Genomic DNA, 14,018 nt, shown 5'->3' with positions numbered 1-14,018 from the left:
ACTAAAGCTTAGATGGCTGTGGCAATCTTGGCTTCATTGAATCAACTGCATACTGTGTATGTTGCAACTCACAAGCCAGCTTCCTCCTAAATCCTGAAGTCTTTTAATCACCAATTATGCATATTATTTTTAAAATTCACAGAAAAATTACACTGACATTGGAGGAAGAATGCCTGATCCATTTTTGTATGAAATTCATAGAGAAGGTATTTGAAAATATGCTACTGGCGAGCATGCAAGAGGAAAGCATAGTTGGGTTTTTTCTGCTCTTCTTTGTATATGGAAACGTTCATCTATGTTGAAATGTTGACATTTATTAAGTTCATAACAACTTTTAACGAAGCCTTGAAAAATTAAGTAGCTGGCTGTTCTTGAGGCTTTTCTTACAAGGGGAAAGTGCTATGAATTTCCTCTTGGTGCACTGGAAAAAGTGTGTGATGTACACAGCCAGGGAAACATGGTTCCAGGGAAATGTGGTTCTTTCCAATCTCCTCTCTGGGTCTGTTTCCTCACCTGTAAAATGAGGGCTAGATGACATCCACCTCTAATCCTATGATCCTATGGATAAAAGGAGCAAGGTAGGAGGGAGACCCCAAACTGAATCATTGGACGGGAATAGCCAATTTCTAGCTAAATGGCTAGAAATTATCAAGAATCACGCATTTTAAAATTGCTTGGGTTTTTAGAAAACAAAAGACATGAAAATACCTTTGGAAGCAAAGTGTCATGAGAGTAAAAGGTGATGATCATCTTCTACAAACTTTTGTGGGAGAGGTCTGTGGCAATAAACATTTGTCTCCAAGTTTGAATTGTAAGCTTAGCAGTAAATCAGAGCGGGGAAAACAAATCTGAAGGAATGGGGTACTCTAAAGTTCAGTTTTATTCATTTAATATGTACATTGAAAGAAATTTACTAGTGGAACAGAAGAGTATTGTCAGCAGGAATACCCATTCTAAAGAGAACTTTTTAGGAGGCCTAACCTATTCTCTAACTTTTTTTATACAAAATATACCAAATATTTCCTTTGTTGTAAGGGAAGAAGAGAAAGGGCCCATTTAGCTTTAACAGAATTCACTGTATTTCTAAACACTTGAGGAATAAGAACAATCCAAACAAATGAAATGAAAGGTCTCAACTTAGAATGGCATTTCCTGCTGTAGAATGACTTCATGGTGAAATGAAAAGAACATTGGACCCAAGACCTGGGGTACTAGTCGTCAAGTCCTAGCTTTCTGCTTATTAACTGTGGAACTTTGGACTTAGCCTCTCAAAATCTCACGTTCCTCATCTATAAAAAGGAGGATAATAATATTTAACATTCCTACTCTCAATATCATTGTGAGGATCAAAGGAGATAAAATACATGAAATATATTGTAAACATTAGAGTGCTATATAAATGTTGTGAGAAGCAGCAAAGAGTTCAGTTACCACAGGACTGCAAAAATTGCTAAAAGAAGGCTACTGATAAAATGGCATCTCCAACAATGTCAACTATTATTTCCTCCCACAGCAATGTTTCCTAACACTGCTCCAGGACATTATGGTCCACTGGGATTCATGAGAGGATTATTAGAACCTGAAAATCATGCTAGGACAGGCTAAGAAATTGAAACCAAAGAAATTATTCTGAGAGGAGGGCCTGTCATGTACATAGAGAAGGAAGGACAAGGGAAATGATGGGGACCAGGAAACAATGACCATACATACACACATACATGTGTGTATATGTATGTATGAAATCAACTGTGTTTTAGTTGACTATTTCATCCATAATAGTGCTGGATTTCTGCATCACAAATGGGTCATGCAAGTCATTCTGATGAGGTCATTTAAGATGGACCAGAAATCAAACCAACTGATTCTGGGTCAGCATTTTTTATTATATGGGCTTAATTGTTGTTGAGGCAGAAATCAAAACAAAACAGGACAGTTATTGTATAGCATTAAAGGCAAAATAAATATGATTATATGTCTAATTGAAAAATCCCTGAAATTTACTCAGGAGCTCAAATGGATCCTTGGCCCAAAAAATATTATAGAACCACTGTCTGACAGAAACAGGTTTCACCATCAAATATGTTCTTATGTGGCCCTATGCTTTCCCCCCGCCCCACTCCCACCCCAAGCCAAACAGCATCTTTGGAGCATGCCTGCCTGGAATAGAGGGCTTTTTCCTCATTGATAAAACACCAGGTATCCAACTGAATGATCACCTAAATAGTATTTCATGTTAACTACTCTAGCACGGGCACACTAGATTCTGAACTGGTTACTAATAATGGGTCCTTCTTGATCTTGTTTCTTTAGAAATTTTGTCTTATATATCAGTAAATAGCTTGAGTTCCTGGTAAATACATCCATTGGGTACCAGTTATCCTGGTGACAATAATTCTCAACAAGATTCTTTATTAACACCAGGTATTGGGATGAAAAATTCACCTTCTTCACAACTAAACCCCTGAGACAATCTCTCTAGAGCCCTCTTACTCTCAAGAATTTTAGCTCCTGATGGCTTATTATTATTAACAATAATAATAATGAAAAAAATAATAGCATTATGTAGCGCTTTTAGGTTCACAAAGCGCTTTACATGTGTTATTTCATTTTCTCAATCTCTCTCTCTCTCTTATTCTTGAGAACCCTCTAATTCTGGTCTTACTATTTCTTCTCTGCTGCCTCTCTACCTGTCTGAATGGCCAGCCCACGGCCCACCCCACATATTAGAAATGGGTGTCTACCTTGTTCTCCAGCGAGTTGAACACGTCTCTCATCTCGTTGATTTTTTCATGGAGCTGTTCTAGAGAGGTAATGATCCCTCCGTCCTGCCGCTGGAGCCGGGCTCCCACTGGAGGCAAGTTCGGGGAAGACATGTACTTCGTAGCCTAGGGCACCACAGAGGGCATCTTAGGCTCAAAAAAAAAAAATGGGGAGGTGTGTCTGGACTCTAGTTAGGATGTTTAGCTGTTCCTGTTTCTCTATTTGCTTTACTCTTTGAGCTCCTCAATACTTAAGGTGGGTTTATAGGTCAGTGGTTTCCAAACTTTTTTTGCACCAAGGATCCCTAACATCTCAGATTCAATTTTATAGACTCTCATTAGGTTTGTAATACCTATTTTCCCTTCCCTTCTATCAAGAGGTCTCCCCCCCTTTGTCAGGAGGCTGAGATGAGACAGACTCAGGGGACAAGGGCAATGTCCCAGGATATCTTGCAAAGCCACATATGAACGGGGTTGGATGACCATAACGAAGAAGGCTAGGCAAATTCCCATGAAGCCAGGGCCCTAGGCAGTATTTCCGAGGATAACGGTTTACTTCTCCACAAATGGTGTCACTTACCACATGGGACACCAGGAAAATTGCCAGACATTTTACCTGGAAGATGACCCCAGCAGCCCACCCCCATCTAAGTCATTGATGTATATTCTTCCTGACTCAAGAACCCTGCAAAGGGCAGAACACAAAACAATGACTACCTTCTCCTTGCCAGAATCTCACTACCATCACCCAGGGATTCATTGGTTTGTTTTAAGGTGTGTGTGTGTGTGTGTGTGTGTGTGTGTGTGTGTGTGTGTGTTTTGGGGAAAAGGATTGAAACAGTCAAGGATGTTTCCCAGATTACTTTTCCCTATGCCCCATTTCTTGCCCCCAAAAGGAGCCAGTCATTTGATTCTTTTTCTTAGGACGGCACTTTTTAGTTCAGGGGTTCTTACCCTGAAGTCCACAGACCCCCAAAATGTCTGTTTAAAGATTTCAGTGGGCTGTGAACTTGGATGGGGAAAAAATTACATCTTTATTTTCACTCACCTACAACTAAAATGTATCATTTCCTTCAATTGTTTAAAAACCATTATTCTGAGAAGGGGGATCTGTAGGCCTTTACAAAGCAGGGTCTCTGAAAGAAAAAGGGTTAAGAAACCTTCCTATAACTGGTTTGAAACTCAGGGGCTCATCACAAGACACTACTTGATTATGTTCTTAATTAGTTAAGGAAAACATTAAATTCACACACGCAAAAGAATATCAAATCTTAAAAGCAAAAAGAGAGTGAATCTGAGAGCCGGTGAGTTCCAGATTGATTTGCATCTTGACTATTGGTGTAACAGAACTCATCAAACTACATCAGTGGTGCCTTAAAAAGTATCTCCACATAAACGGAACAGGAATTCTGATAGTGGCTCTAATGCAGTGGTCCCCCGAGTTTTTCAATCAGTAAGCCCTTTACCACCTGACTGAATTTTGCAGACCTCTGCTCTGAGATTGTAATATTTCCAGAATACTTTAGTTTTTTATGTAATGTCAGGTCTCCTAGCTTGAAAGTGACATATAAAATATGAGCTCTATTTTAAATGAATTTGCGTAATGAATTAAAATTTTTATTCTTCTAGCACAGATCAAATCCTGTCCCAGGTAACCCTGAAAAACTATCTGTGTTCTTTCATTGTCCTGGAATCTTATTACAGCCATTATTGCTTGAAATAAGGGGAAATCTTGGAAGTTGTGTGTGTGTGTATGTAAATAGTACGTAAATAGAGCTCTCTTATTGTTTGCTGAATTTCATAGACTCATAGGAATTGGAAGAAGTCTCAGAGATTTATCTAATGAAACTTCCCTCCCAATATGGAAATCCTTTTCTACTACATCACTAACAGATGTTCAGGGAGTTTTTGTTTCTGTACTCTTAATTGACAGGGAATCCACCATCTTACTGCCTGCATCCCTCCAGGTCAGCTTCCTCAAAGTCCTTGGTCAATCAGACACTGGCACAGTGTGATGTTAATGTCTTTCTAGGAAAACACTCCTGCCTCCCCTAAGCCCAAGTGCTAGTAAGCCAGTGTCTACAAACTCCGACCCCTCAATAGTCCAGCAAGGTATGAGTTGAGCTTCTCTCCAGGATTTACATCTATATTTATAATAAAACCAAAATAGCAGACTCTGTCAAGTTATATTAAATCTAATAGCCACAGTATGGAGTGAAATCTGTAGCTGACTTTTAAAGCTAATTTAATAATATCTGAGATTGGGGCAGCTAGGTGGCACGGTGAATAGAGCACCAGCCCTGGAGTCAGGAGGACCTGGGTTCGGATCTGGCCTCAGACACTTAACACAAAAACTAGCCGTGTGACCTTGGGCAAGTCACTTAACCCCAATTGCCCTCCAAAAGGTAAAATAACAATAATAATAATATCTGAGATTACAGTGCATACACACTGGTGGGCAAATGAGACGTCAAGTTGGCAGGGAGTCTGCTCATTACCCTTTGCTATACTGATTAGAATAATGTTCAGAGGATCACATTAGCTCACCCTGATCAGGTACACAGTAAGAATTCTATTTATATCATCTCTGGAGACATGCTATTCTTCCTTTTCATATACTCTTGACCACAGTAGCAAACAGGTCCTACTTCCCTTTTGCTTAAAATATACCCTCCATTTTCTGCTTCTAACTCCAATTCCAGCAATATCTCTTAGCTCTCAAAACCTTTTTTTAAACAATTCAGATCCCTAAGCATAGGTATCCAGACTCAATCATCCTTACTACATTACCAAAAATTTTAAAGGAGCTTCAGTAGGAAGAGAAAATTATCTGACCTAAGCAGAGATCCACTAGGCCCATTGAAAGATAAGGTAGTGAATTCCCTGAATATAGAGACTGTTTCATTTTGTCTCTATAAACCAGCATCAAGCAGAGCTGGGCATACAGTTAGCACTCGATAAATGCTAATGGAGAGATCTGATGTTGAGTGTGTGATACCCCATTGATACAATGTTTGGATGCCAATATTCTGGGCTGGTAGTAAAACTGAATGCCCCCCCCCAAAGGCAAGCCTATCAAATACCTAAATGCCAGGTCAGTTTTCAGAAACAGTAAGCCTCAAACTCCCAGCCCACTCCTCAAAACCCAGGCAAATATCCAGTGACTCTCTGGGCTGCCTGACCCTCCCTGGCTATTGCCGCATTTCTTAGAGTGGTTGTCATTATTGAAGTACATCACTTGTCTGGATTCAAGACCCAGGTATCTTGTGATTTCTTTGCACATGTCTAAGATAATTATCCTAGAAACTTGCAAGAACTCCTTAAATGTAGGTTTATACCAATAGCATGCCCTTAGCTCTTCATTCATTATTCTCATCATCCATTTCAACAACTTAAACTATCAACCCAATGGGAATGACATCCTTATTTCCTTCCCTTACCTCTCTCTCAAATCTCAATCCCTCCTTACTCTCCACCTGGATGACCTGCCAGCACTCAGATTCTGCATTTAGACTCAGCTAGACTGTCCAGACCACACCTGAAGCTTGTGTTCAGTTCTGGGCCTTTGGTTCAGGTGTGGCTTGTACTTAACTTCCCACTCTGTAATTCTGAGATTATTCAGGTATTTGTTTGCAACTACTAGGGTGTGGTTTAATGAAATGGAATTATGCATTAGACAAGTACTCTTGGTCAAAATGGGCAGCTAGGTGGCACAGTGGATAGAGCGCTGGACCTGGAATCAGGAAGAACTGAATTCAAGTTCAAGTTTAACCTCAGACAGCTGTGTGACCCTGGATAAGTCAAGTAACTCTGCTTCAGTTTCCTTATCTGTAAAAATGAGCTAGAGAAGGAAATGGCAAACCACTCCAAAATCTTTGTCAAGAAAATCCCAAATGGGGTCATGAAGAATTGAACATGATTGAATCAACGGAACAACAAAGAAAAAAACTTGAAAGTAATATCTGAAAGTAAGTGCATATATAAGGAAAGTATATATATGTGTGTAACTATATATACACATGCTATATCTATCTATCTATCTATCTATCTATCTATCTATCTATCTATCTATCTATCTATATCTAATCTATATCTATATATTCCTCTCCCTCTTTCCCACCTATCCCCAGGCCTGGTTGTTAAACATTTACCAGCACACCTCCATTCTATAAACAAGGCAGTAGAAGGCTTAGGGAGTGATGACCTTATCACCAGACAGGAGGTCTGGTGACTATAGGCTATTAATGTTAATAACTGGCATTTATATAGTGCTTTTTTTTTTGGAGGGGGGAAGGCAGGGCAATTGGGGTTAAGTGACTTGCCCAAGGTCACACAGCTAGTAAGTGTGTCTGAGGCCAGATTTGAACTCAGGTCCTCCTGACTCTAGGACTGGTACTCTATTTTCTACACCACCTAGCAGCCCCCCTTATAAAGCGCTTTAAGATTTGTGAAGCTCAAATTTGATCTTCACAACAACAGGACAGGTGTCTAAGCCTGGAAGAGGCCAGAAGGGAGGGGGCCTACAAAATTAACTGCTCCCCCCTCTCTTTAACTTAGCTCTTCCTTTGACTTTGATGATTCAGCAAGCATTCTTCTGATTCTTCTTATCACAAATTTAGAGCTGGAAGGGACCTTACAGGCTGCCTAGACTAACCTTCTCCATCTACAATTAAGGAAACTAAAGCCCAGAAAGTTTAAGTTACTTGCCAAGGTCAACAGGTAAGATTGAACTCAGATCCGCCAATCCAAAATCAGTTGTCTTTCACTGTGCCTCTGCTGGTTTGTCTCCTTCACCAGATCTTCTTTTTCCTCTCCATATTTCTTAAATATGGGCTTGCACCAAAAGCATTCCTTCCTTTCTCTTCTTTACTCTTTAACCCCTCTTCCTTGACATTCTCATCCACTCCCACAGCTTTCAATGCAAGAGGACCAGTTCTCATATTTCTATCCCTGCCTTTGTCCTAAGCTTCCTCATTTCCAATTCTCTACTGGACATTTCCACCTTTATATCACGCCGATATGTTCTTGTTGTTGCTGTTCAGTCATCTACAGTCGTGTCTGACTTTTTCATGACCCTGTTTGGAGTTTTCTTGGCAGAAATAATGAAGTAGCTTGCCATTTCCTTCTCCAGCTCATTTGACAGATAAGGAAATTGAGGCAAACAGAGTTAAGGGACTTGCCCAGGGTCATACAACTAGGAAGTGTCTGAGGTCAGATTTTAACTTAGGTCTTCCTGACTCCAGGCCCAGCGCTCTATCCTCTGTGCCACCCAACTGTCCAATATAACTAAAACCAAACTCATTACATTTCTCTCAAAACTAGGTCATCCTCTTGGCTTCCCTATTTTTGTTAATGTCACTATTTTCCCACTCAGAACCTCAGTCATTTCTCAATTCCTTCATCTTCCTCCCCGCCCCCAGTGCCATCCAGGAACCAAACTCTATTTATTCTTCCTTCATGATGAGTCTCAGATATTTCCCTTCCTTTCTAATTCTCCACTGTCTCCTCTCCTCTCCAGCCCAGCCCTCTCTTGGGTTCAAACTCCTCCCTGGGACCCCTACAATAGCTTGCTAAAAGCTTCTAGTACCTCTCCCTTCCTACACAAATTAATCTCACAAAACTTTTGCTTTCACCATATCACTCCCTTACTTAAAATAAAATCTTTTGCCATAAAGTATAAGCATATCAGCTTGACACTCAGCATCCTCAATAACCTGATCCCAACCTATATTTCCAGTCACTCCTCCTAAAGGAAACCTCTACTCAGACATAGAACACATAGTGTTGATTCAAACCCAGGTTCAAATCTTGCCTCAGGTATTTATTATCTATGACCATAGATAAGTGAAATGACGTATGTAAAATGCTTCACAAACTTTGAATAAATGCTAGCTATTAACATTATATATTATTAGTAGTAGTCTCTAAGAGCCTTGATTTCCTTTTCTGTAAAATGAAGATAATAATACTACCTATTTCATATGAATCAGCACCATGCAAACCTTAAAGCCAAATATAAATGTGTTCTTATCATTATCCCAAATTCTTATTGTTCAGTCATGTCTGACTTTCCATGACTGCATTTGGGGTTTTCTTGGCAATGATACTGGAGTGGTTTACCATTTCCTTCTCCAGATCATTTTACAGATGAGGAAACTGAGGCAAAGAGGGTTAAGTGACTTGTCCAGAGTCACACAGCCAGTAAGTGCTCTCAATTCAGGTCTTCCTGACTCCAGGTTCAGTGCTCTGTCCACTGAGCAACCCAGCTGTCCCTGCATTATTCTACCTAGAAGCAATCTCTTGCTTTGCTAGACTCTGATACCACTTATCATCTGAATTATTCATATGTTACTTGTCATATACTGTCTTGCATTGGAACTCTAGGAATCTAGGGCATCTTCCCCAAAAGACTGAAAGCCTCTAGAGTGCAGGGACAGCATCTGAATATTTCTTTATATTCTTGCACAGAGATTTTCATGTATGCAATAGGCAATTGGTATTTACTTTATGAAATGGAAGGTGCAGGAGTGATAAGGACCAACCTTATGTACTATCCAATTTTGCCTAGTGCCAGCCCTGCTAGTAGACTTTTCATGAAAGATCACAGACAACTCCAACTCTCCCACCAGCTGGACCAGCTCCCAGCTGGGAACCTATGCTTTTGAGAAATAATAAGAAAGTATACAATAAAAAGAATATTGTATTGTCTCTAGGAAGACTTCATTTCTTCAACCCCTCTAATGATGTGTCTATCCTAGGGAAAGGAGGACTGAATTAATCTAGATGGTTTTTAAGTACAGAAAAATGTCTTTGTTTCATTCAGCCAGGCAACATCCAACAAACATTTATTAAGTTTCTGGTATGTACAGAACTCTGTGCTAAGTATTAATGGGAGATACAAAGATGAAATAAGACATAATTCCTGCCTTCAGGGGCTTACATTCTAGTAAGGAAACTAAAATACAAAAGTATAAAAGATCATGAGGGCCGAAGAGAGGCAAGAGTGTTTTGACATCATTTTTACCTCATAGTTAGAGTGAGAAAGGGGGTCAAAGAAGGAAAACAATTGGTGGCCAAATAAACTAAACATATCAGAGATAAAGTAAAAGCCTTTCAGTGGAATGACCTGCATTAATTACTCAGATACTGATTAATTCAGTAACTTTAATTGGGAATTTATGCATTATTTAATAATCTTTTTAAAGAACTTTTTTTTACTTTTTTTGCTTTGTATCTCCAGAGTCTTGTACACAGTAGATATTAAATAAATGTTTATTGAACTGAATAATCAACAACTAATTTGTATATGGAATCACCAGAAAAAAAATTAATGATCTTTACCTGGTAAATCTGCGTAGATGGGCTGTTCACTGGCATAATCTCATTCTCTCCTGTAGGGATAAAGAACTTCAGTCAATTAAAAATTACTCTGTGATGATCATTTTACTATCTATGTATATGGAATGAGACAACCTGCAGGACACTCTACCCATTACTACATGACAAGAAAACAAATGCTTCTGAATGGAATGAGATGATTCATGTGGTTCTAGGCATCTTGATGACTAAACCATAACCAACTAATATGGCACATGGCTGAAATGGCAATCTCCCACCTTAAAGGAAGTTTCTCAGCTAGCTCCATTGACTAGTGCTTATTTGGAACACCATGTGGCCTCTCCTCTCATGTTCTAATACATTCCCTGAAATTGGCTGAAATCTTGACCGACAAATAGATTGCAGAACCAATGGGTCTGTCCCTTTCTTTTGCTTAAAAAATCTTTGTCTTCTTTCTCCTATCTACTATCCTTCTCTCCTTGCTTTGTTTTCTATAACTGTAACTCTGTCCAGATCAATGAGTCTTCACACTTTACTCTACCGCCCCCTGCAAAAACTAGTTAAGTGGAAAGGAAGATTCTCAATACTCAGGGAATATGGGAAACCAGCAAAGGTACTGGGAAGGGAGTGAGGGAAGGAGAGGGAATACATTCTAATAATAACATGGACAGGAGGGATATGGAGAGCAATGGGGATAGTGAAGGACAGGATATGATCTGAAAGCCCAAAAGTTCTATAAATATGAACTATTTCTATTATCCTTGGGGAGAGTAAAGATAGGTTTGTAATATATGCCTTCTTGAACCACTTCAGCTAATGAAGACAAGGCTATCCATGCAAACCCTCCGTTTAGTTTGCAGAATTGTGTGTAACAGCCGGTTTGTAGCACAAAATAGAGTTGTGTAAGTCAGATAAGTGATGTTCAAATGTGGGGACATGTCCAGTGTCTTCTAACTTCAGCCTTATTTAGAGTCATGCTGATGCAGGTGAACATTTCAGTTGGATCAATCCTGACATGATCAGTCCCTAAATTATCAGCTATATTTTAGGTTTTTATATATTTTTACATATAAAATATATACATTTTAATATAACTATATATTAGTTTTTCAATGTAAAACTAAGATCCCTGTATAAGTTAGACAATATTTTAAGAAGTAGACACCCAAATCTTCAAGGAGAAAATGTCCCTTATCAGATCCAGATGATTTGCAATTAAACACTAATCCCAGCACAAATCTATTTAAGGAGTATTTGGGTAAAATTCTGGACTTTTTTTCACAGGAACACTCTACTTATTCGGAAGCCATTATTACAAAGAAAAATATTACTTCTTGGTATGAATCACGTTATGTTTCTTATTTATATAGCATTCTTTAAGCATTTCAAAGTACTTTATTGTCATCATCTGATGACAATTATTTTCTCCCCATTTTAGAGATGAGAATATGGCTGGAATAGTCATGACCTGTTCTACTGGCACACATCTGAGCTATTTGTAAAAACAGTACTAGATCACACATCTCTCAACTCCTAAGTAGAAAATAGAAAGTGGGAGGATTCTGACCTTGTTTTGTTTTTTCCATCTTGCCTGTGGCTTCCCTGAGTCCAGATGATTCTTTAGTATTGTATGGTCACCCCCATGATCAGGTCACGTCCCTCAGACTGGACCTATTAGTTGAAACCAACCATCAGTGACAGCAGGAAAAATTTAAGAGGGAGGAGGGAGTGACCGAATTCACTTTATGAGTGATCTTTTCCAAATATGGGAATGTTTTTATCTATAAAATATCTTTTCCAAATCCCCAACATTTGGGAATCCAAAGATGTTAATAATAGGATTATAGGCAAAGCTGTTAGGATCCTTAAAGATCATCTAGTCCAAGCCTTTGAGGAAAGAGGATCCATAAAGGAGAAGGGACCAACCCAAAGTCAAACAGCCAATAATAGACAGTAAAGTTAGGATTGGAATCCAGATCTCCTAACTCTAGATTCTATACCCTTTCTACTACATTGTGTTGCTTCTCCATTAAGTTGAGTGAGATGGGAGAGTAAAATTATATATATATATATATATATATATATACATATATATGTATATATATTTGAAGATAGGGCTTAAGCATCAATTCAACAAACATTTATTGATTAAAAAACATTAAGTGCCTACTAAAATCATTTTAGAGTTGGAAGGGACCTTAGAAATTATTTAATTCTTTAATATTACAGAAAAGTAAACTGAATTCCATGAGACAGAGAGGCACGATGGCTAAAGATGCAACCTTGGAATTAGTAAGACCCAGAAAAAAGTCCTATCTACAATACATCTCAGCAATGTGACCTAGGCAAATATGTCGCTTAATCCCAAAATCAGTCTGATCGATAGACAAACATTTATTAAGTTTCAAGCCTGTGTTGAATGATGAGAGCACAGAAATGAAGGTGAAATAGGCACTACCCTCAAGAAACTTACATACTATCAGATGAGACGTATAGATAAATACAGGCATATAGACATGGGTATGGCTATAGATATCGATACATGTGTGACATACCTATATATGGAGGGGGGGAGGAAAGAGCTGCTACGAAAATCAGGAAAAGAACCATGTAGAAGGAGATACTTGAGCTGAATCTTGAAGGAACCAAGGGATTTGGAGGCAAAGAGTGAATGCATTCTAGACACAGGAAACAACGAGTGCAAAAGCATTAAAATGTCAGAGTGCCATGTATAAGAAATAGTAAAAAGGTCAGTTTGACTGGAATGTAGAAGGGAAGTGATATGGAATAAGACTGGAAAGGGATATTGGGGTCATGCTGTGAGGGGCTTTTCAATACCCCAAAGCATCTGTATCTACCTCTCAAGGTAACTGAGAGCCACAAAAGCATATCAAATAGATGAGTTAACAGTGTCAGACCTGTGATATATCCATATAAGATAGATAAGATAGGCCCACATAGGTTGTCTAAATGTTTGGATATGACTCATGGATGGCATGGAGAAATATCTCTGGAATCTGAACCACCCACTCAAATATTGTTAGTCTTGGGATATGACATTCAGAGGTGTAAGAGAAAAGCTGCTTCCCTGGTCACTTGTAATGGTAAAAGTAATGTGACTAATGTGGAAATATTTAATATGATTGTGCACGTATAGCCTATATCAGACTGTATGCCATCTTGAGGAGGGGGGAAAGGAAGAGAGAGGGGGGAAATTTGTAACTCAAAATATTATAAAAGTGAATGATGAAAACTAAAAATAAATTAAGCAATTAATTTTTTAAAAGGGTAAAAGTAACCTTTAGCTTACATTCACCAGTTTGACTCCTTCCCACTTACACAAATAGTAAAGTCACTTATCCAAGTAAATGTCAAACAGAAATTAGAAAAGTTCTACAGCTTAGAATATATCAGAAAATACATGAATAAATGAGTTCTTTAGCTGACAGCAAGATGAGATCTACTCCACCCAAGAGAGTGTCTCTGATCTCATTCAAGGGAAAGTCTCCACGGTCTCTAGGGAGGCAGCCTGAAAACTGTGGATATGTTGAGGAACTGGTTTCCCCTAAATGTCCACAGTTTCCAAGTCTGTCCTTTCCTACCTGTGGTGTTCCCAAAGAGTCTCTGGAGCCACTTCTGCCCTTTACGTAAATATGCAACATGACTTCAGCATTCTTTCCACCAATCATGTCTTTACCCACATACCAGACGCATGGAAAACACTGGGGTAGTTAGAAGCCTGAGTTAGAAGTGCATTGACAATGCATGGAGAGAGGATTGCAGTGGGGAGAGACTTAAGTCAAAGGGACAAAGAAGGCTATTGCAGTGTTCTAGGAAACAGGTAATGAAAATCAGAGCTACTCTGGTGGCTGTTAAAGTAGAAAGAAGGTGACAGATATAAGAGTGGTCGTGGAAGTAATT

General features: G+C 38.9%; 1 protein-coding gene across 1 annotated transcript in view; it reads right to left on the bottom strand.

Moving 5' to 3' along the window:
• Window positions 1–10,136, bottom strand: part of ARHGEF33 (Rho guanine nucleotide exchange factor 33) — a 63,003-nt gene extending 52,867 nt beyond the window's left edge. Inside the window, exons 1-2 of the mRNA XM_069108580.1 lie at window positions 10,101–10,136; window positions 2,742–2,885 (exon numbers count right to left, since the gene is read on the bottom strand). Coding sequence (XP_068964681.1) covers window positions 2,742–2,885; window positions 10,101–10,136 — 180 coding nt within the window. The remainder of the gene's footprint in view (window positions 1–2,741; window positions 2,886–10,100) is intronic.
• Between the last annotated feature and the right edge of the window lie 3,882 nt (window positions 10,137–14,018).

The sequence above is a fragment of the Petaurus breviceps genome, unplaced genomic scaffold (assembly GCF_028583685.1).
Source record: "Petaurus breviceps papuanus isolate PSGF00001 unplaced genomic scaffold, PetGlider_PUasm1.0 90407, whole genome shotgun sequence".
In the NCBI taxonomy this organism is placed as follows: Eukaryota; Metazoa; Chordata; class Mammalia; order Diprotodontia; family Petauridae; genus Petaurus; species Petaurus breviceps.
The sequence above is the reverse complement of the archived record's forward strand: the minus strand, read 5'-3'. Positions and strand labels throughout refer to the sequence as shown.